Source organism: Pristiophorus japonicus, unplaced genomic scaffold (assembly GCF_044704955.1).
Source record: "Pristiophorus japonicus isolate sPriJap1 unplaced genomic scaffold, sPriJap1.hap1 HAP1_SCAFFOLD_370, whole genome shotgun sequence".
NCBI classification, from domain to species: Eukaryota; Metazoa; Chordata; class Chondrichthyes; family Pristiophoridae; genus Pristiophorus; species Pristiophorus japonicus.
Window position 1 is genome coordinate 657,895 of NW_027253544.1, and position 19,871 is coordinate 677,765.

The following is a 19,871-nucleotide window of genomic DNA, read 5'->3' on the forward strand; positions in this document are numbered from 1 at the left end:
TGGGCGCAGCAGGAAAAGGTCGGTGCACATCTTTTTTACCATTTTCTGTCGAGCGCCCGCGGGAAACAGAGGAGTGGGATTTCAGACCAATATCCATTCGCAAACACACAGGAGATTTTATAATCACTTCGGTTTCAACTTATTACTTCATGTTGTTCCTCATCTGTTCTGATCCTCAGTTATTTACAATTCACAGGTCGAAAGGCAAGTCCGGTTCTTATCCAGTCCCCAGAAGTTGTGACGGTGCCCGAGGGTGGGACGGTGCAGTTTGGGTGTACCCTGGAGAGCAGCAATGTGAATGACCGTGTGGATAAATATAATGTACACTGGTACCTCTCACAGGATAGGAAACACGTAATATTTACTAAGTATGCAGGTGGCTGGGTTGACCGATCACGCGGTTTCTCTGAGCGGTTTCAGCTTTCCAGAGATGTTGCCAGTAACAGCGACATTCTGACCATCAGAGGCGTGCAGCGCAGAGACAGCGCGGTCTATATCTGTGGTATTTGGGGATCAATCTATGGAAAAGGAACCCGGCTGAATGTAACCAGTAAGTGCTTTGTACATTATATTGGTTTTATATCTAATAATGTTACAATACCAACATCTCATGTGTAAGTAAATGTTGTACAACGTTGTCACTTTTACAGTAACAACACTGAGTGGAATTTCTGAACACAGAATGGAGGGTGAAATCTGGGACAAACTCCATTTGTATTTAATTGAACAAAAGCGTGTGAGCACATGGTGGGACAAACCCTCACACACAGGATTTAACGGGAAAATACATGTTGAGGGAAAAGTGCAGTTATAGGAATAATGGTGACATACCTGGTTAAATCAGGATATTGACAGGGTATATATATATAAAACAATGCATCTCTTAGTAGCCAAATCTGCACTCATCAATGCAAATAAATGACCCCTCGACCCTTTCCAAGCTGCAATACACCATCCTTCAGCCTGTTAATGTAATTCAGGAATATGCAATCCGCTTTCAGAATGGCTGGGCGGCAAAGTAATGCATCTCGTTTTGGAGTTGAAAGCCAGAAACTATTTAATAATAGAGTCCCGTGAGAAACTCGTCCGTGGGCCCGGAATGTGCCCAATACACACACGGGGAAAAAAAACAACTTTCCAAAATCGGTCCCTCTGTCCCAGCTTCGAGTGGACATTCTGCGGTGAGCAGCTGGGAAGACCACAAGTGCCCATTGTAAACGGCCAAGCAAAAGGCACCAAGTGAGGACACGTGGGGATTCACCATGGGACTGAGTGACATCTATTTACATATTTCTCAGGGTATAATGAATCCACGCAGGCTCTCAACACAACCTGAAAATACTTCAGATGTCTTCTCCCGCCGCATCTGTTGCACCCGGACCGCCTGCCCCATCCCGCACTGCTTGTGCACTGGCTGCGGAGCACCGCCCCTCCAGTCTGACATTGAGTCAGTGTGACAGTGATTTCAGTGGGAATTAGATCGACATAAAGGCAGTGCAGGTGGAAGACATAGAAAATAGGTGCAGGAGCAGGCCATTCGGCCCTTCGAGCCAGCACTGCCATTCTATGAGTTCATGGCTGAACATGCAACTTCAGTACCACATTCCTGCTTTCTCACCATACCCCTTGATCCCCCGAGTAGTAAGGACTTCATCGAACTCCTTTTTGAATATATTTAGTGAATTGGCCTCAACAACTTTCTGTGGTAGAGAATTCCACAGGTTCACCACTCTCTGGGTGAAGAAGTTTCTCCTCATCTCGGTCCTAAATGGCTTACCCCTTATCCTTAGACTGTGACCCCTGGTTCTGGACTTCCCCAACATTGGGAACATTCTTCCTGCATCTAACCTGTCTAAACCCATCAGAATTTTAAACGTTTCTATGAGATCCCCTCTCATTCTTCTGACCTCCAGTGAATACAAGCCCAGTTGATCCAGTCTTTCTTGATATGTCAGTTCCGCCATCCCTGGAATCAGTCTGGTGAACCTTCGCTGCACTCCCTCAATAGCAAGAATGTCCTTCCTCAAGTTAGGAGACCAAAACTGCACACAATACTCCAGGTGTGACCTCACTGTAGTAACACCTCCCTGTCCCTGTACTCAAATCCGCTCGCTGTGAAGGCCAACATGTCATTTGCTTTCTTAACCGCCTGGTGTACCTGCATGCCAACCTTCAATGACTGATGTACCATGACACCCAGGTCTCGTTGCACCTCCCCTTTTCCTATCTGTCACCATTCTGGGCTGGGACCACAACTGTTTACAGTATACATAGATGACCTGGAAGAAGGGACAGAGTGTAGTGCAACAAAATTTGCAGATGACACAAAGAGTAGTGGGAAAGCGGGTTGTGTAGAGGACACAGAGAGGCTGCAAAGAGATTTAGATAGGTTAAGCGAATGGGCTAAGGTTTGGCAGATGGAATACAATGTCGGAAAATGTGAGGTCATCCACCTTGGAAAAAAAAACATTAAAAGGGAATATTATTTGAATGGGGAGAAATTACAACATGCTGCGGTGCAGAGGGACCTGGGGGTCCTTGTGCATGAATCCCAAAAAGTTAGTTTGCAGCTGCAGCAGGTAATCAGGAAAGCGAATGGAATGTTGGCCTTCATTGTGAGAGAGATGGAGTACAAAAGCAGGGAGGTCCTGCTGCAACTGTACAGGGTATTGGTGAGGCCGCACCTGGAGTACTGCGTGCAGTTTTGGTCACCTTACTTAAGGAAGGATATACTAGCCTCGGAGTGGGTACAGAGATGATTCACTAGGCTGATTCCAGAGATGAGGGGGTTACCTTATGATGATAGATTGAGTAGACTGCGTCTTTACTCCTTGGAGTTCAGAAGGATGATCTTATAGAAACATTCAAAATAATGAAATGGATCGACAAGATAGAGGCGGAGAGGTTGTTTCCACTCATCGGGGAGACGAGAACTAGGGGGCACACAGCCTCAAAATACGGGTGAGCCAATTTAAAACTGAGTTGAGAAGGAATTTCTTCTCCCAGAGGGTTGTGAATCTGTGGAATTCTCTGCCCAAGGAAGCAGTTGAGACTAGCTCATTGAATGTATTCAAATCACAGATAGATAGATTTTTAACCAATAAGGGAATTAAGGGTTATGGGGAGTGGGCGGGTAAGTGGAGCTGAGTCCACGGCCAGATCAGCCATGATCTTTTTGAATGGCGGAGCAGGCTCGAGGGGCTAGATGGCCTACTCCTGTTCCTAATTCTTATGTTCTTATGTTCTTATTCAGATAATAGTCTGTCTCTCTGTTTTTACCACCAAAGTGGATAACCTCACATTTATCCACATTATACTTCATCTGCCATGCATTTGCCCACTCACCTAACCTATCCAAGTCACTCTACAGCCTCAGAGCAACCTCCTCGCAGCTCACACTGACACCCAACTTCGTGTCATCCGCAAATTTGGAGATACTACATTTCATCCCCTTGTCTAAATCATTAATGTACAATGTAAACAGCTGGGGCTCCAGCACAGAACCTTGCGGTACCCCACTAGTCCCACTTCTTGCCATTCTGAAAAGTCCCCATTTACTCCTACTCTTTGCTTCCTGTCTGCCAACCAGTTCTCAATCCACGTCAGCACACTACCCCCAATCCCATGTGCTTTAACTTTGCACATTAATCTGGTCGAAAGCCTTCTGAAAGTCCAAATACACCACATCAACTGGTTCTCCCTTGTCCACTCTACTGGAAACATCCTCAAAAAATTCCAGAAGATTTGTCAAGCATAATTTCCCTTTCACAAATCCATGCTGACTTGGACCTATCATGTCACCTCTTTCCAAATGCGCTGCTATGACATCCTTAATAATCGATTCTATCATTTTACCCACTATCGATGTCAGGCTGACCGGTCTATAATTCCCTGTTTTCTCTCTCCCTCTTTTTTTAAAAAGTGGGGTTGCATTGGCTACCCTCCACTCCATAGGAACTGATCCAGAGTCTATGGAATGTTGGAAAATGACTGTCACTGCATCCGCTATTTCCAAGGCCATCTCCTTAAGTACTCTGGGATGCAGTCCATCAGGCCCTGGGGATTTATCGGCCTTCAATACCATCAACTTCCCCAACACAGTTTCCCGAGTAATAAGGATTTCCCTCAGTTCCTCCTTCTTACTAGACCCTCTGACCCCTTTTATATCCGGAAGGTTGTTTGTGTCCTCCTTAGTGAATACCAAACCAAAGTACTTGTTCAATTGGTCTGCCATTTCTTTGTTCATCGTTATGCCTTCCCCTGATTCTGACTGCAGGGGACCTACGTTTGTCTTTACTAACCTTTTTCTCTTTACATATCTATAGAAGCTTTTGCAGTCCGTCTTAATTTTCCCTGCAAGCTACCTCTCGTACTCTATTTTCCCTGCCCTAATCAAACCCTTTGTCCTCCTCTGCTGAGTTCTAAATTTCTCCCAGTCTCCGGGTTCGCTGATATTTCTGGCCAATTTGTATGCCACTTCCTTGGCTTTAATACTATCCCTGATTTCCCTTGATAGCCACGGTTGAGCCACCTTCCCTTTTTTATTTTTATGCCAGACAGGGATGTTCAATTATTGTCGTTCATCCATGCGGTCTCTAAATGTCTGCCATTGCCCATCCACTGTCAACCCCTTAAGTATCATTCGCCAATCTATCCTAGCGAATTCATGCCTCATACCTTCAAAATTACCCTTCTTTAAGTTCTGGACCATGGTCTCTGAATTAACTGTTTCATTCTCCATCCTACTGTAGCATTCCACCATATTATGGTCACTCTTCCCCAAGGAGCCCCGCACAACGAGATTGCTAATTAATCCTCTCTCATTACACAACACCCAGTCTAAGATGGCCTCCCCCCGAGTTGGTTCCTCGACATGTTGCTCTAGAAAACCATCCCTTATGCACTCCAGGAAATCCTCCTCCACCTTATTGCTTCCAGTTTGGTTAGCCCAATCTATGTGCATATTAAAGTCACCCATGATAACTGCTACACCTTTATTGCATGCACCCCTAATTTCCTGTTTGATGCCCTCCCCAACATCACTACTACTGTTTGGAGGTCTGTACACAACTCCCACTAACGTTTTTTGCCCTTTGGTGTTCTACAGCTCTACCCATATAGATTCCACATCATCCAAGCTAATGCCCTTCCTAACTATTGCATTAATCTCCTCTTTAACCAGCAATGCTACCCCACCTCCAAGACAAAAAACACTTGCATTTACAAAGCTCCTTTCACATAATTGTCTCAAAGTGCTTCACAACAATGGAACTAGGGCGACCGGCACCAAGCCGTCAAGGAAGAAATTGGGAGAGGTGTCGGAAATGTTGGTCAAAATGATGGGTTTTTGTAATGGTTTCTAAAGTTGGAGCGAGAAATGGAGAGTTGGAGGGTTCCTTGAGCAGTCTGCAATGGAACCAATCATGGGGCAGGCTATCTTAGATCTGGTCCTGTGTAATGAGACAGGATTAATAAACAATCTCCTAGTAAAGGATCCCCTTGGAATGAGTGATCATAACATGGTTGAATTTCAAATTCAGATGGAGGGTGAGAAAGTTGGATCTCAAACCAGCGTACTAAGCTTAATTACAGGAAACTACAAAGGTATGAGGGCAGAGTTGGCTAAAGTTAACTGGGAAAATAGATTAAAGTGTAGGACGGTTAATGAACAGTGACGTACATTTCAGGAGATAGTTCACAACTCTCAAGAAACATGCATTCCAGTGAGGAGGACAGGGTGTAAAAGAAAAGATAGCCATCCGTGGCTAACTAAAAAAAAAATAAAGGACGGTATCCAATTAAAAACAAGGGCATACAAAGTGGCCAAAACTAGTGGGAGGACAGAAGATTGGGAAGCTTTTAAAAGTCAGCAAAAAATGATTAAGAAAGGGAAGATAGACTATGAAAGTAAACTAGCTCGAAATATAAAAACAGATAACAAGAGTTTCTATAGGTATATAAAAAGGAAAAGAGTGCCTAAAGTAAATGTTGGTCCCTTAGACGACGAGACCGGGGAATTAATAATGGGGCACATGGAGATGGCAGAAACTCTGAACAAATATTTTGAATCAGTCTTTACGGTAGAGGACACGAACAATATCCCAATAGTGGATAGTCACGGGGCTATAGTGGGGAGAGGAAGTTTACACAATCACAGGCACTAGGAGGTGGTACTCAGTAAGATAATGGGACTAAAGGCTGATAAATCCCCTGGAACTGATGACTTACATCCTGGGGTCTTAAGAGAAGTAGCGCCAGGGATAGTGGATGCATTGGTTGTAATTTACCAAAATTCCCTGGATTCTGGGGACGTCTCAGCAGATTGGAAAACTGCAAATGTATCGCCCCTATTTAAAAAAGGAGGCAGACAAAAAGCAGGAAACTATAGACCAGTTATCCTAACATCTGTGGTTGGGAAAATATTGGAGTCCATTATTAAAGAAGCAGTAGCAGGACATTTAGAAAAGCATAATTTGGTCAGGATTTATGAAGGGGAAGTCATGTTTGACAAATTTGCTGGAATTCTTTGAGGATGTAACGAACAGGGTGGATAAAGGGGAACCAGTGGATGTGGTGTATTTGGACTTCCAGAAGGCATTTGACAAGGTGCCACGTAAAAGGATACTGTACAAGATAAAAGTTAACGGGGTTGGGGGGTAATATATTAGCATGGATAGAGGATTGGCTAACTAACAGAAAACAGAGAGTCGGAATAAATGGTTCATTCTCAGTTTGCCAATCAGTAACTAGTGGGGTGCCACAGGGATCAATGCTGGGACCCCAACTATTTACAATCTATATTAATGACTTGGAAGAAAGGACCGAGTGTAACGGAGCCAAGTTTGCTGACGATACAAAGATGGGAGGAAAAGCAATGTGGACGGAGGACACAAAAATCTGCAAAAGGATGTTGACAGGCTAAGTGAGTGGGTAAAAATTTGGCAGATGGTGTACAATGTTAGAAAGCGTGAGGTCATGCACTTTGGCAGAAAGAAATCCAAGAGCAAGTTATTATTTAAATGGAGAAAAATTGCGAAGTGCTGCAGTACAGAGGGACCTGGGGGTACTTGTGCATGAACCACAAAAGGTAGAATGCAGGTACAGCAAGTGATCAGGAAGGCCAATGGAATCTTGGTCTTTATAGCGAAGGGGATGGAGTATATAAGCAGGGAAATCTTGCTACAGTTACACAGGGTATTGGTGAGGTCACACTTGGAATACTGCGTGCAGTTTTGGTTTCCATATTTACAAAGGGACAGACTTGCTTTAGAGGCAGTTCAGAGCAGGTTCATTAGGTTGATTCTGGAGATGAGTGGGCTGACAAAGGTTGAGAAGGTTGGGCCTCTACTCATTGGAATTCAGAAGAATGAGAGGTGATCTTATCAAAACGTTTAAGACTATGAGAGGGCTTAACAAAGTGGATGCAGAGAGTATGTTTCCACTGATAAGCGAGACTAGAACAAGGGGGCATAATCTTAGAATAAGGGGCCGCCCATTTAAAACTGAGATGAGGAGGAATTTCTTTTCTCAGAGGGTTGTAAATCTGTGGAATTTGCTGCCTCAGAGAGCTGTGGAAGCCGGGACATTGAATAAATTTACGACAGAGATAGACAGTTTCTTAACCGATAAGGGAATAAGGGGTTATGGGGAGCGGGCAAGGAAGTGGATCTGAGTCCATGATCGGATCAGCCATGATCGTATTAAATGGCGGAGCAGGCTCGAGGGGCCGTATGGCCTACTCCTGCTCCTATTTCTTATGTTGTTATGTAATGTATGAACCTGTGAGCAGGTTTGTATAGCTGTTGTCGATGGGTGCCGGAGGGACTGGAGTGCATCATCACCCCCGGCAACCAAATTTTAATTTGATCTTAATGTCCAAAGTTTAATTTGTTTAAGTTTGTCGGTTTTAGTACCCCCTCCCTTTTAGCCAGGGGGCAATTGTATAATTAGTGTTTTGGTGCCCTCAGGAAAAAAAAACACAGGGGGCACCATAAATGTTTTGGAGTGTCCCCCCCCTTTAATCAGGGGGCACTTGATTGTTTTCTATAAAATAGTTGCTAATATATTTAGCTGTTGTGGGAGTGTTTCAGCCACTTGTGAGTTGGGAGCCTGTGGAGAAGGAGCTGCTACAACTATCTGTCTGCCTGCCACCAGAGTCTCTCGGAGAGGAGGAAGAGGCCTGCTGGATTAACACCTTGAGAGGCAGGAGGACCAAGAGCTGCTCGCTTCAACACCCCTGCGACAGAGTTGGAGAGAGGGGAAGAGAACAAACTACAAACTGTCACACCATCATCTGTGTGAAAGGAGGCAGAGCCATTTACAACACCGACAGGTGGCTGCACTCTCCAAAATATACTTTAGTTTGTAGGTGGGGGGAGGAGAGACCATTTAGGCCGGAACATTGTGGGGGTTTGTGTGTGTGTAAGGGTGTGGGGTTCTTGTGAATAACTAGGCCCCACACACCACTAAAACACCCCTCTCCCCATTGCCTGGCCCAGGACAGCTCGAGCTGCCTGGGTAATTAACTCCCTTAATTAACATCATTAAGACCTGGTGGAGGATGGGACCTGGGGAGTTCCAGCTATCCTGGGTGAAGACATCTTCTTCCCCCACCCGAAGACCATCGATAAAGACTTTGTTTACCTTCGGAGAGTGCACCCCTGCCAGCACCCACCCAACACTGTGAGGGGTGACCCTGCCCTCACAGCTTCCCTCTTTCCCACCCCTCTCTCACTCTCTCTCTCTCTCTCTCTCTCTCTCTCTCTCTCTCTCTCTCTCTCTCTCTCTCTCTCTCTCAGGCCCCTCTTTCCTACTCTCAATTGCAATTACTATTATTAATTAAAACTACCCAGCAGAGAGAAAGAGGCCCCTCCCCAATTGTTAAACACGCAGGGGAGAGGTGTGCCTAATTAAGAGCTCCCGCTGCTCAATTAAAGAGGCCCTGAAGGCCTGTGACATTGGGGTGGGTGTGGCCTTTAAAGGGACCCTGATATGGCGAGTCCACCTTCGCCGGTGGCGGGGCCAGCAAAAACATGCGCACGTGGTGGTCACTGCTGCTCCTGCTGCCCTGCCACCTTTTACATTATTGACCAAAAAGAATGGGGTCAAGAGCTACACCCACCCCAACATGACGATTGTGGAGTGTGTGAGGGCAATGGCTGGGGTAGTCAGCCCCTTGGCCATTCTCGCCACCTCAAAAATGCACATGAAGGCTATGTTCTTCCTGGGGTCAGAGCAGGGAGTGTCCCTGGCCCTGAATAAGGGGCTCACGGTGGGTGGGACTCGAGACCACCGCACAGAGAATTGTCATCTCCAACGTTCCGCCCTTTGTTCCCGGTGAGCTCCTCCTCCCCCACCTACGTCAACTGGTGGAGGTGAGGGCGGGGATAATGCCGATCCCGCTCGGATTCAGGGAGGCCAGCCTCCCTTGTGTTCTCCGTCCGGCGCCAGCTTTTTGTTCAGCTGGTCCGGGAGGAGGTAACAGAAGGTGCATTCAATGTGGTCCACGAGGGGACAGCCTACCGCTTCTTCTGGACAGCATGTGCTGCCATGCCTGTAGAGAGGTGGCGCATGTCCGCAGTGAACTGCCCCGCCTCCAAGGCCGCCAAAACACCTAAAGTGGCCTCGGCTGGTGCCGCTGCCAGTCCTCCCCCCGTTACCGTCCGCGTGTTAGGAACCAAAGATGCGCGGGCATCGTCGGGGGCCAATGCCATCTCGGCCTCTGGCAGGTTGGAGGGAGAGCGTCCGCGCGGAAGGAAGGCGCGGAAGAAAGACAAACACCTTCAGCCGAGTCCCCCTCAGTGGGCTAAACAGCCCTATCACTGCGCTTAGCCCCAACTTACCACCGGCGAGCGCGGGGCATTCTGTGCCCAAGCCCTTGACCATACCCGCATCTGCGGAGAGTTTGCCACCTGCGGTCGGGCGCGGGCAAGAAACCCGGAAGGAGGGAGCGGAGGCAGATGCCTCGGCAGATATGGAGGTCTCCCAGCTTCCGCGTCCCTCCAGACAGAAAAGGAGGCACCGCTCCACGGAAAGGGAGGAGGACCAAGATCCCTCCGTGGAGAAGTTGGTGCCTGGCGACGGTCCCGCGTCCCCCACCAGCGCTCCCAACATGTGCCGAAGGCGGGGGGAGTCTGTCCCTCAGGGGGGTGAGACAGCCAAGGCTGTCTAGCCTGAGCCTCCTGGGGATGGGGAAGAAGAACTGTCTGTTGCGGAGGCCGCCGTGCAGCAAAAAGAAAGTATCGCCGCAGGATCGAGTGTCCTGGGGACTGAGGCGGGCAAGGCCGAAGAGTCCGAGCTCGCCCAGTCAAACATCAGCATCCCCCGGGATCTGCTCGACCCGGCAGAAGAGTATCACAAGAACCCCTGCCCGCTGGGTCAGAGGGTGGTGGTGGGGAGGGTGAGGAACACCAATCTCTGTCCCTGATGTTGGAGCCGGGGTACTTGGAGAACCTGGAGCAGTTCTTCGGCCCGGTCTCTCCGTGCTCCCCGGTGCCTGGGGCGGAGGGGGACCCCCGTCCGCTGCCACTTCCCGACCCGGTATTCCAGGAAGAGCCCAGGGGGGACTGCTCTGCCAATGATCCTGGGGATGGGATTGTGACAGAGGTAGGGCCGGATGGTGCGGCCGGGCCGTTCACCGTACCCTGTGCGGTCGACGGACTGGCCGCTGGTGGCAACCTCCCGGAGGAGGACGGGGACTCGGTGGTGGACGCGGGAGAGGATTTGGAGTCCATCGGCAGTGAGGCAATGGATCTCCTCGTGCCCGCCGCTGAGTCCACCCTCATTCCTGACAAGGAACTCCGGGATTTTTGGTGCAATGCCAGGGTCACCACAATAGAGCCCACCTGTCCCTGGACCAATGGTCCAAGTCGGTGCTGCTCATCAGGTCCGTCCGCCGTCAGAACCATGGGCGCGGACAGGACCTGACCAAAAAAAGTCATCTTCAGCTGCACCGGCTCAGAACGTTCCTCACTGGGTTGCTGAGGGAGTGGAGGTCATCTCATGACTCCGCTCCCTCCCCACAGTACGTTATTTAGAGGTTGCACTATGCTCTTGTCATGAAGATAACCGTAGCCTGCCTCAACATCAATGGCGGCAGAGAGGCACACTGAGGATTTAATAATTTTCCGCTCCTTCGGGAGGGGAAATATCCGGTGAGCTTCCTGCAAGAAACCCACACCGTGCTGGGAGATGAGGCCATGTGTCTCCTGGAATGGCAAGGAGAGGTTCGCATGAGCCACCTCACCGCCACTTCTTGTGGGGTGGCTATCTTGCTGGCCCCACATTTTCAGCCGGAGATCTTGTGGGTCGAGAAGCCTGTGCCAGGCCACTTGCTCCATGTCATGGTTCGCCTGGGGGACGTGCCGCTCCATTTAGTGAGCAAGTGCGTTTGTTCGAAGAATTATCCACTCTTCTAGGCTCCGTCAACGTCGGCGACTGCATTGTCCTCGGGGCGGGATTTTAATTGCACCCTCGAGGCGAGGGACCACTCCGGTGCCTTGCAGAGCTTGGCGGCGATAGAGAAGTTGAGGGATCTGGTCGGGTCCTTCGACTTGGTGGATGTCTGGCGAAATCTCCATTCCGACTCCAGCACCTTCACTTGGGTGAGGCCTGGAAGAGGAAGGTCCGGAATCGACTGCTTGTACATTTCCCGGGCGTACGTCTCCTGAGTTCCGGCAGCTTCCATGCGGCCGGTGCCGTGCTCGGACCACCACCTGATGTGGGCGGAGCTTGCTTCGCTCCGTGCGCGGGTGGGGTCCGCGTACTGGCATTTTAACAACCTGCTGCTGGGGGACAAGCGGTTCCAGGATTTGTTCCGTCGGTTCTGGTCCGACTGGAGAAGGAAGCAGGGGGGCTTCTCCTCCTTGAGGTTATGGTGGGACGTGGGCAAGGCTCACTTCCGTCTCTTCTGTCAAGAGTACGCGAAGGGGTCGACCAAGAGGCGGGAGGCCAGGGTGGGGCGCCTGGAGAAGGAGATGCTCGACCTGGAGTCCCATCTCGGTCAAGTCGTGGAGGACCCGGCCCTGTAGACCGTGTACAAAGCGAAGAAGTCCGCGCTGAAGGACCTGCAGCTCATCGGGTCCCGAGGCACATTCGTGAGGTCACGTATCTGGTTCCTCCAGAACCTGGACCACGGCTCCCCTTCTACTCGCTGGAAAAAAGACGGGGTCCGTAAGCAGCTCTTCACGCTGCTGGCCGACGACGGATCTCTGGTCTCAGATCTGGAGGGCATCAGCCACAGGGCCTGAGACTATTAGGGGGCTCTGTTCTCCCCGGATCCGTCCAGCGAAGAAGCGTGTAGAGTTTTGTGGGAGGACCTGCCGAAGGTCGGGCTGGATGGTGCCGAGAATCTGGATGATCTGCTGGGCCTGGCGGAGCTGACCGGTGCCCTCGACCAGCTCTCGAGGGGAAAGTCCCTGGGGCTGGATGGGCTGACCGTGGAGTTCCACAGGGCATCCTTGGGGCCGACTACGTGCGGGTCCTGGGGGAAAGTCCGGCGACCGGGGAGATGCCCCTCTCTTGGTGCAGGGCAGTCATCGTCCTGCGGCCTATGAAGGGCGATATCCGCCTACTTGAGAACTGGCGCCCGGTCTCCCTCCTCAGGATGGATTACAAAATTTTTACCAGGGCTCTGTCTGCTCACCTTGGGGCCGTGCTAGACCACATGATCCACCCGACCAGTCCTGCACTGTCCCGGGCCGGGCAATCCACGATAACATCTGGTCCAGGACCTGGTCCACCATTCCCAGGAGGCTGGTCTGTCGATCGCCTTCCTTTCCCTCGACAGGAGAAGGCTTCGACAGGGTGGATCACGAGTATCTGTTCGGAACTATGCACACTGTCAGGTTCAGGACGCATTTCGTTGCCTGGATCTGACTTTTGTATGTGGCCGCGGAGTGTCTGATTAAGGTTAATGGGTCTTTGACGGCACCCCTTCGCTTTGGGAGAGGTGTGCGCCAGGGATGCCCCATGTCCAGCCAGTTATATGCCATATGAGTGGAGCCTTTCCTGCGCCTCTTGCGGAAGAGGTTGACGGGACTGGCTCTACAAGGGCCGGACGTGGAGGTCGTCCTCTCGGCTTACGCCGATGATCTGCTCCTCATGGTCGAGGATCCTATTGAACTGCGGAGGATGCGTGAGTGCCAGGAGATTTACTCAGCCGCATCCTCCGCCAGGATCAACTGAGAGAAATGTTCCGGACTCCTGATGGGTGAGTGGCAGGTGGACTCCCTGCCGGAGGGGCTCAGGTCTTTTGCCTGGAGCACGACCCATCTCCTCTATCTGGGAGTCTACCTTAGCCTTGCCAAGGAAGCCTGGCCGGCGAACTGGCAAGAGCTGGAGGCCAAATTGCCACTTGCCGAGGGCGCTGGACAGGACTGCTCCGAGTGCTGTCCTACAGGGGTCGAGTGCTAGTCATAAACCAGCTGGTGACCGCTATGCTGTGGTACTGGCTGGTCACTTTGACCCCTCCCCCTGCATTTGTCACCAAGATGCAGAAAAAGCTGGTGGACTTCTTCTGGAACAACAGGAAGCACTGGTTCTCTGCTGCGGTTCTGAGTCTCCTGCTGAAGGAGGGCAGGCATTGGTGTGCATCAGCACCCAGCACGCGACTTTTCATCTTCAGACCCTGCAGAGATAGCTGTATGTTGAGCCCCCTCCTCGGTGGTGTGTGCTGGCGATGTATTTCTTCCGCCAGCAGTACAGCCTCAATTATGATACGCAGCTCCTGTTTGTGAGCCTGGGGGGTGTCAGGACCACCATGTGGGGGCTGCCCATCTTTTACCAGGAACTCATCAGGGTCTGGAACAGAGTCACCACCAAGCGCAGCTCTCCCCCGTCTGGAGTGGCGGCTGTCCTTTGGGAGCCGCTGCTCAGGAATCTGTACCTCCACGACCGCGGTTTTCGGTGGCAGGCGGACGAGAGGGCTGTGTCTGGCGAGGTGACCAGGGTCAGGGACCTGCTCGATGGCGAGGAGCGTGCTGGATGGTGCCTGAAGAGCTGGCACGGCACCTACCCTGGTCCAGCGTGTGGTCAATGCCATCAAGTCGCTAAAAACGGCCCTGGGCCCTGACTCCGTTAGGTGTGTCGAGGATGCTCAAGCACGAGGGGCGATCCCGTCCAAACTGACCCCCGTCCGGACGGAATTCCTCATCGGCACCAAGCCCCGAAACCTCCTTCAGGAGCCGGCGCCTCTCATTTTGAGCCTCTTCTGGGAAATCCCCTCCGTGCCTTTCAGTTCTGCGCGGAGGGGTTTCCTGTATGGGCTGCTCCTGCACACTCTCTACCTTGCCATCCTCGTCTGCCGTCTGGACATGCAATGGTGCACCATCTTCCCGTCCGGATGAGGTGGGGGTCCCCAATGGAGCTCAAGGGAGTCGGGCTGAGGCAACGAAAGGCTTTTCCACCAATGGGGGGAGGGGAAGGGGGAGTGAATGCACAGTTAAAGAAGCATTCTCTCCCCCCACATAAAGATTATGCCGGAGGTTCATTGCATTCATATACATTCAAGTCCAGAAAAACAAGTTTGCATTACATTTGAGGTTGAGTTGTGAGGCAAGTCCATTGGACTGGTGAGATACATTATCAATACATACTGGGGATGGGTAACCAGTGCGTAAGGACAAGCTAGTTCCAGAACTGCTGGATGGTGTCCAGGCAGTCTGGTGGTGGCGCGGTGCCCAGTGCTGGCAGTGGGCAACCGGTTGGCTCAAGTTGCCTGCTCTCGGGGCTGTTGCCATGGTTCCTAGCGTCGGGCAGGTTCACAGATGCCTGTGACCTCCCTGTGCTTTCTTTGCACCTTGGGTCGCTGCTGCCCCCTGAGCAGCTGTCGTCTAGCAGTGCACAAGGAACTGCTCACTCGCTTGCCTGGGTGTTGTTTGGTTTGGGATCCTGGCTGGTCCCGGTCCCCTTTGGGAGAACTGTTGCAGGTGACCCTTCGTTCCCGGGTATGGCCTTGATTGTGATGGGGTCTGGGGGCTGCGCCTTAGCACAGTTTGCTCTTTCAGGCTCATGGCAGTTGGTGCCATCGGGTGCCTGAGAGGCGGAGCCAATCGGGGGCAGGGTATCGATAGCTCTGCCCTCCTGAGATCGCTAGCTCTGCAGCTCGTATGTATTGGCTGCTTGTGGCTACACGCCATGGTGCATAACTCTGGCCCCAGGGACGCAGGCTACTACATTGGGTAGCTCACTGGACCTGTGTGCTCCCGATTGGTGTCTGCCCACTGCATTGGTTGAGTGCAGTTGAAATCCTACATCGCACAACGTTTCATTACTCATTATAAATAACTTGTAGCTCCGATCGTGATCACGCACCTTTTCTTTGTTTATTGCACGTGCACAACGCTGATCATCAATTTCACATCTTACATCTGGCTCACCGTTGACTTTACATTGTTTGAAAATGTGGAACAGTCCCTTTAAGTGTGGTGGGTTGCAGGCCTCCTTTAAGAGAGCTTTGCCATCTTTACCCCAATCCTCTTCTCTGGTGCCACGTGTTGCTCCATCAGCGCAGCACCTCGTGGTCTGGCCGTCGCCATCTTTTTCTTCAGTGCATCACCTCGTGGTTTGGGCGCCATCTTCCCTCCATCCACGATGTCGACTGCGGTGATCCTCTTCTCCCCGGGATCTGCCACCGAAGCTGGGAAGTCACCTTTGGATCCGATTTTCTTCCTCCGGAGTCCTGCCACTGGAGCCTGGAAAGTGTGTTCGGGTCGTCTCAGCTGGATCATCTCCACGTGCTGAGCGGTCTGTGCCTCGGGTGCTGTGCTGGTCTGCTTGCTGATGCCGGGTCCACCCTCAAGTGAGGGCTTGTTGTGCCTCCGAGCGCGGAGGATGTCGATTGCTGGAGGGATGAAGTCCTCCCACTTGCAATGGATCTTCTCCATCCACCTTCTTCCAAGTAGCATTGGTCCATCACCTGCAACAATCCACAGAGGTAACTTGTGCACTGCGCCATCATGGTGTACCTTTACATTCGCAGTACCAACAACTGGGATAAGTTCATCGGTGCAGGTGCGCAGCTTTGCCTGAACCAGGACCAACTTGGTTCATTCAGCCTGATTGTCCCATAACCTCTCAAAGGTTTCTTGATTCATTACTGACTGGCTCGCCCCTGTGTCCACTTCCATGAAGACTGGAACACCATCTATCTCGACTTCCATCCTCAATGGGGAACCTTCGGTGATGTAGGTAAACGTGCTATACAGCTCATCATGGGGCTGGGCTGCCTCTCTGCCTATCGTTTCATAATCTACGCTGGATTCATGGCCATCTGCAGACTCTTCATCGACACAGTGAGTCATATTTCTCTTACACATTCGCTTGAGATGGCCCTTTGTGCTGCAGCCTTTACACACAGTCTTTAAAACAGCACTGGTGAGCCCTGTGATTCCCTCCGCAACGCCAGAATGGAGCTACTCGGTTAGTGCCCCTCGGCGAACTCTGAGCTAAGGGCCTCGGGGGTCTGTTCTCTCTTCCCTGAGAAGTTTCGCGTTCTACAGTCCAGCCTCTAAAAGACGCCACTCTGTGCATAGTACTTGCAGGGTTTGAGTCCTGAGGATGGGTCATCTGCCTAGAAACGCAGGTCGAGGTCATGAATGTCTGGCTCACAGAGATGGCCTTCTGCAGTGTGACTGTGGTATCCGCAGACAGTAGCTTATGAAGAAGGCTCTCATGGCCGATTCCAATGACAAAAATGTCTCGCAGCGCTTCAGTGAGGTGGTCGCCAAAATCACACGGTGCCACCAGCCTCCTGAGGTCTGCAGCATATTTTGCAATTTCTTGGCCGTCGGTGGGTGCTGAACCGGTGTCTGGCTGTGAGGATGCTTTCCTTGGGCTTCAGTTGCTCTTGGATCAGCGTTACAAGCTCCTTGTACGTCTTGGTCGTTGTCTTCGCTGGTGCCAGCAAGTCCCTGACGAGGTCATAGATGATGGGCCTACAACTGGTTAGCAGGATAGCTCTGCACTTATCAGCCAGTGTGGCCGGGTTTTCTCCTGCCAGGTCTTTGCTGTGAAGAAATGATCGAGCCTCTCCACAAAGGCATCCCAATCATCACCATCGGCAAACTGCTGCAACATACCAAGGGTAGCCATTTTCACGTAAAGGTCCATAATCTCGTCGCCAATTGTTATGTCTTTAGATACGCTGATAATGATTCCATGAGGCAATGTGTTGTACTTGAACTGTAGTGACCTTAGTCCTTTATTGGTAACTCCAGAGTGAGGATCACACCAGGTGGTCTGCCTTTTATACTAAGTCAGGCACACCTTTACAGGTAACCTGCAAGTCTCCCACTGCGGTGCCCTCTGGTGGCACACCTTGTAATACTGTAAGCAGTAACATGTCAGACACATGACAGTAAGGGATAAAGAGGAGTCAGGAAGTGTATAGAGAAGAAATCAATGGGCCAGGGTGTGAGCATCATTTGGGAAATAAGTGAAGAGAAGGCATGGGAGGGAGATTGGGGAGAATCTGCAGTGATGGGGATCAGGGAGGAAGACTCGGGGAGGTTGGGGAGGAAGTGGCAGAGGCAGCTGTATGCATGAAGCAAAGAAATCCTGGAGCTTTTCATATCAGGCCATATAATGATCATTTGTTTAGAATTTACTGAAGCTCAGGTGAGCTGCCTGCAGTTTTCATTGAAACACTTCAGACATTTATCAATCTTCAGACCGGTTTTTAAGTGATTGATATTTTCCCATTAAAGGTGCAGTTGTCCCTGTCCTGACCCAGTCTCCGAGCCTGGAACGTGTCACAGAGGGTCACACGGCACGGTTACAGTGCACCATGAGGAACGCCAGAGTGAGTGACACCGATGTCCACTGGTACCGGCAACTACCGGGGCAAGATACGGAGTGGGTTTTAACACATGAGGCAAGTGGCAGCACACGAGGGAGCCCAGGCTCCACTGACCGTCTCCAGCCTTCCAGAGACACCTCCAATAACAGCTTCATTCTGACAGTCACAGACGTGCAGCCCAGTGACACTGCCGCCTATTACTGTAAAGTGTGGGGCAATATCAACGGGAACGGAACCCAGCTCAATGTAACCAGTAAGTATAAGTTACATTTGGTTTTATTTATAATAGCGTTACTACATAGAGGGTAATTTTACAACAATACACTCCCAGTCGAGAGGCACACACACACTGGGAGCATGGACTGGAGAATTGGGGCTGTGATGTTGTGGCCCTATATCTGACCCACATTCCATGGGACTGTGGCTTCTCACTGGGAGCATGGCATTGTGGGATCCCTCTTATACACACTTCACTTCTCAATAGAACACAGGAGCTTCCCAAACTTGATGGAAATATATTGTTTCGCCTAAAGTGTGATTTCACTTATACTGACAGGGATTAGGAATTCTAAGGCGATTTGATTCTTTTAAAATTCAACATTACTAAACATTAAAGTGCCAGTAATCCGTCACAGTGCAACTCAGCAGCAGATAGTTTTGCAATAATTTCTCACATTTATCTGCGCCTATTTTCTCCTCGTGATGGTCCAGTCCACAGGCCCTGACTCCTTGCCCAAGTTACCATTCACACCCACACATATCCCCATCAGTGTTACCCTGCATTTGCTTTTTGATGCGTGGTCCCTTTAACGGGCGGCGCGGCCCATTCAAAGTTTCACATCGGGAAAGCTGAACCCGGGCTGTGCTGATCTCCCCCTCCCCCACGTCCCCCCCACCCACATCACCCCTCCCCCTCCCCCACGTCCCCCCCCACCCGCATCACCCCTCCCCCACGTCCCCTCCCCCATCCACATCACCCCTCCCCCTCCCCCACGTCCCCCCCACCACATCACCCCTTCCCCTCCCCCACGTCCCCCCCCACCCGCATCACCCCTCCCCCACGTCCCCTCCCCCATCCACATTACCCCTCCCCCTCCCCCACGTCCCCTCCTCCAGCCACATCACCCTTCCCCCTCCCCCATCCACATCACCCTTCCCCCTCCCCCATCCACATCACCCCTCCTCCACGTCCCATCCCCCATCACCCCTCACCCACGTCCCCTCGCCCACCCACATTACCCCTCCCCCTCCCCCATGTCCCTCCCCCATCCACATCACCCCTATCCCACGTCCCCTTCTCCACGCACATCACCCCTCCCCCTCTCCCACGTCCCCTCCTCCAGCCACATCACCCTTCCCCCTCCCCCACGTCCCCGCCCCATCCACATCACCCCTCCCCCTCCCCCACGTCCCCTCCCCCATCCACATCACCCCTCCTCCACGTCCCATCCCCCATCACCCCTCCCCACGTCCCCTCGCCCACCCACATTACCCCTCCCCCTCCCCCATGTCCCTCCCCCATCCACATCACCCCTCTCCCACGTCCCCTTCTCCACGCACATCACCCCTCCCCCTCCCCCACGTCCCTCCCCCACCCACAGCGCCCCCTCTCCCACGTCCCCTCCCCCACCCACATCCCCCATCCCCCACGTCCCCTCCCCCATGTCCCCACACCTCCCCTCCCCCACCCCCATATCCCTCCCTTACCCTCGATTTAATTCCTAAGTTGATTTTTATGCTGCTCCTTTCCGCTCCCTACAGGATTTGTTCATTCTTTATAAATTCACCTGAAATAATGATTTGTGGTTAATTCTATAAAAATTGTTTGGCTGGGATTTGCGATGTTCTGGGCAGAGGATGTGTTCCCCCTCGCACCAAGTGCAGTTATTGAAGTAGGGCAGGGATGACCATCACTGGTATAACATTGAGACAAACACCATGCGCTGTATATTTTAGGTACTTGCTGTCTCACAATACAAGCTGTTCTCGCTCCACAGTCCCATTGACCAGTTTTATGCTCCGACTTCCTTCTGTTTGAATCAAACTTTGATAAAGTTTACACTTGTATTATCCA

General features: G+C 51.4%; 1 protein-coding gene across 1 annotated transcript in view; it reads left to right on the plus strand.

The window, feature by feature from the left end:
- Positions 1–18,050, plus strand: part of LOC139250425 (immunoglobulin alpha-2 heavy chain-like) — a gene marked incomplete at its 3' end in the record, with an annotated part of 222,120 nt that extends 204,070 nt beyond the window's left edge. Inside the window, exons 3-4 of the mRNA XM_070872819.1 lie at positions 197–550; positions 17,706–18,050. Coding sequence (XP_070728920.1) covers positions 197–550; positions 17,706–18,050 — 699 coding nt within the window. The remainder of the gene's footprint in view (positions 1–196; positions 551–17,705) is intronic.
- Positions 18,051–19,871: the final 1,821 nt, after the last annotated feature.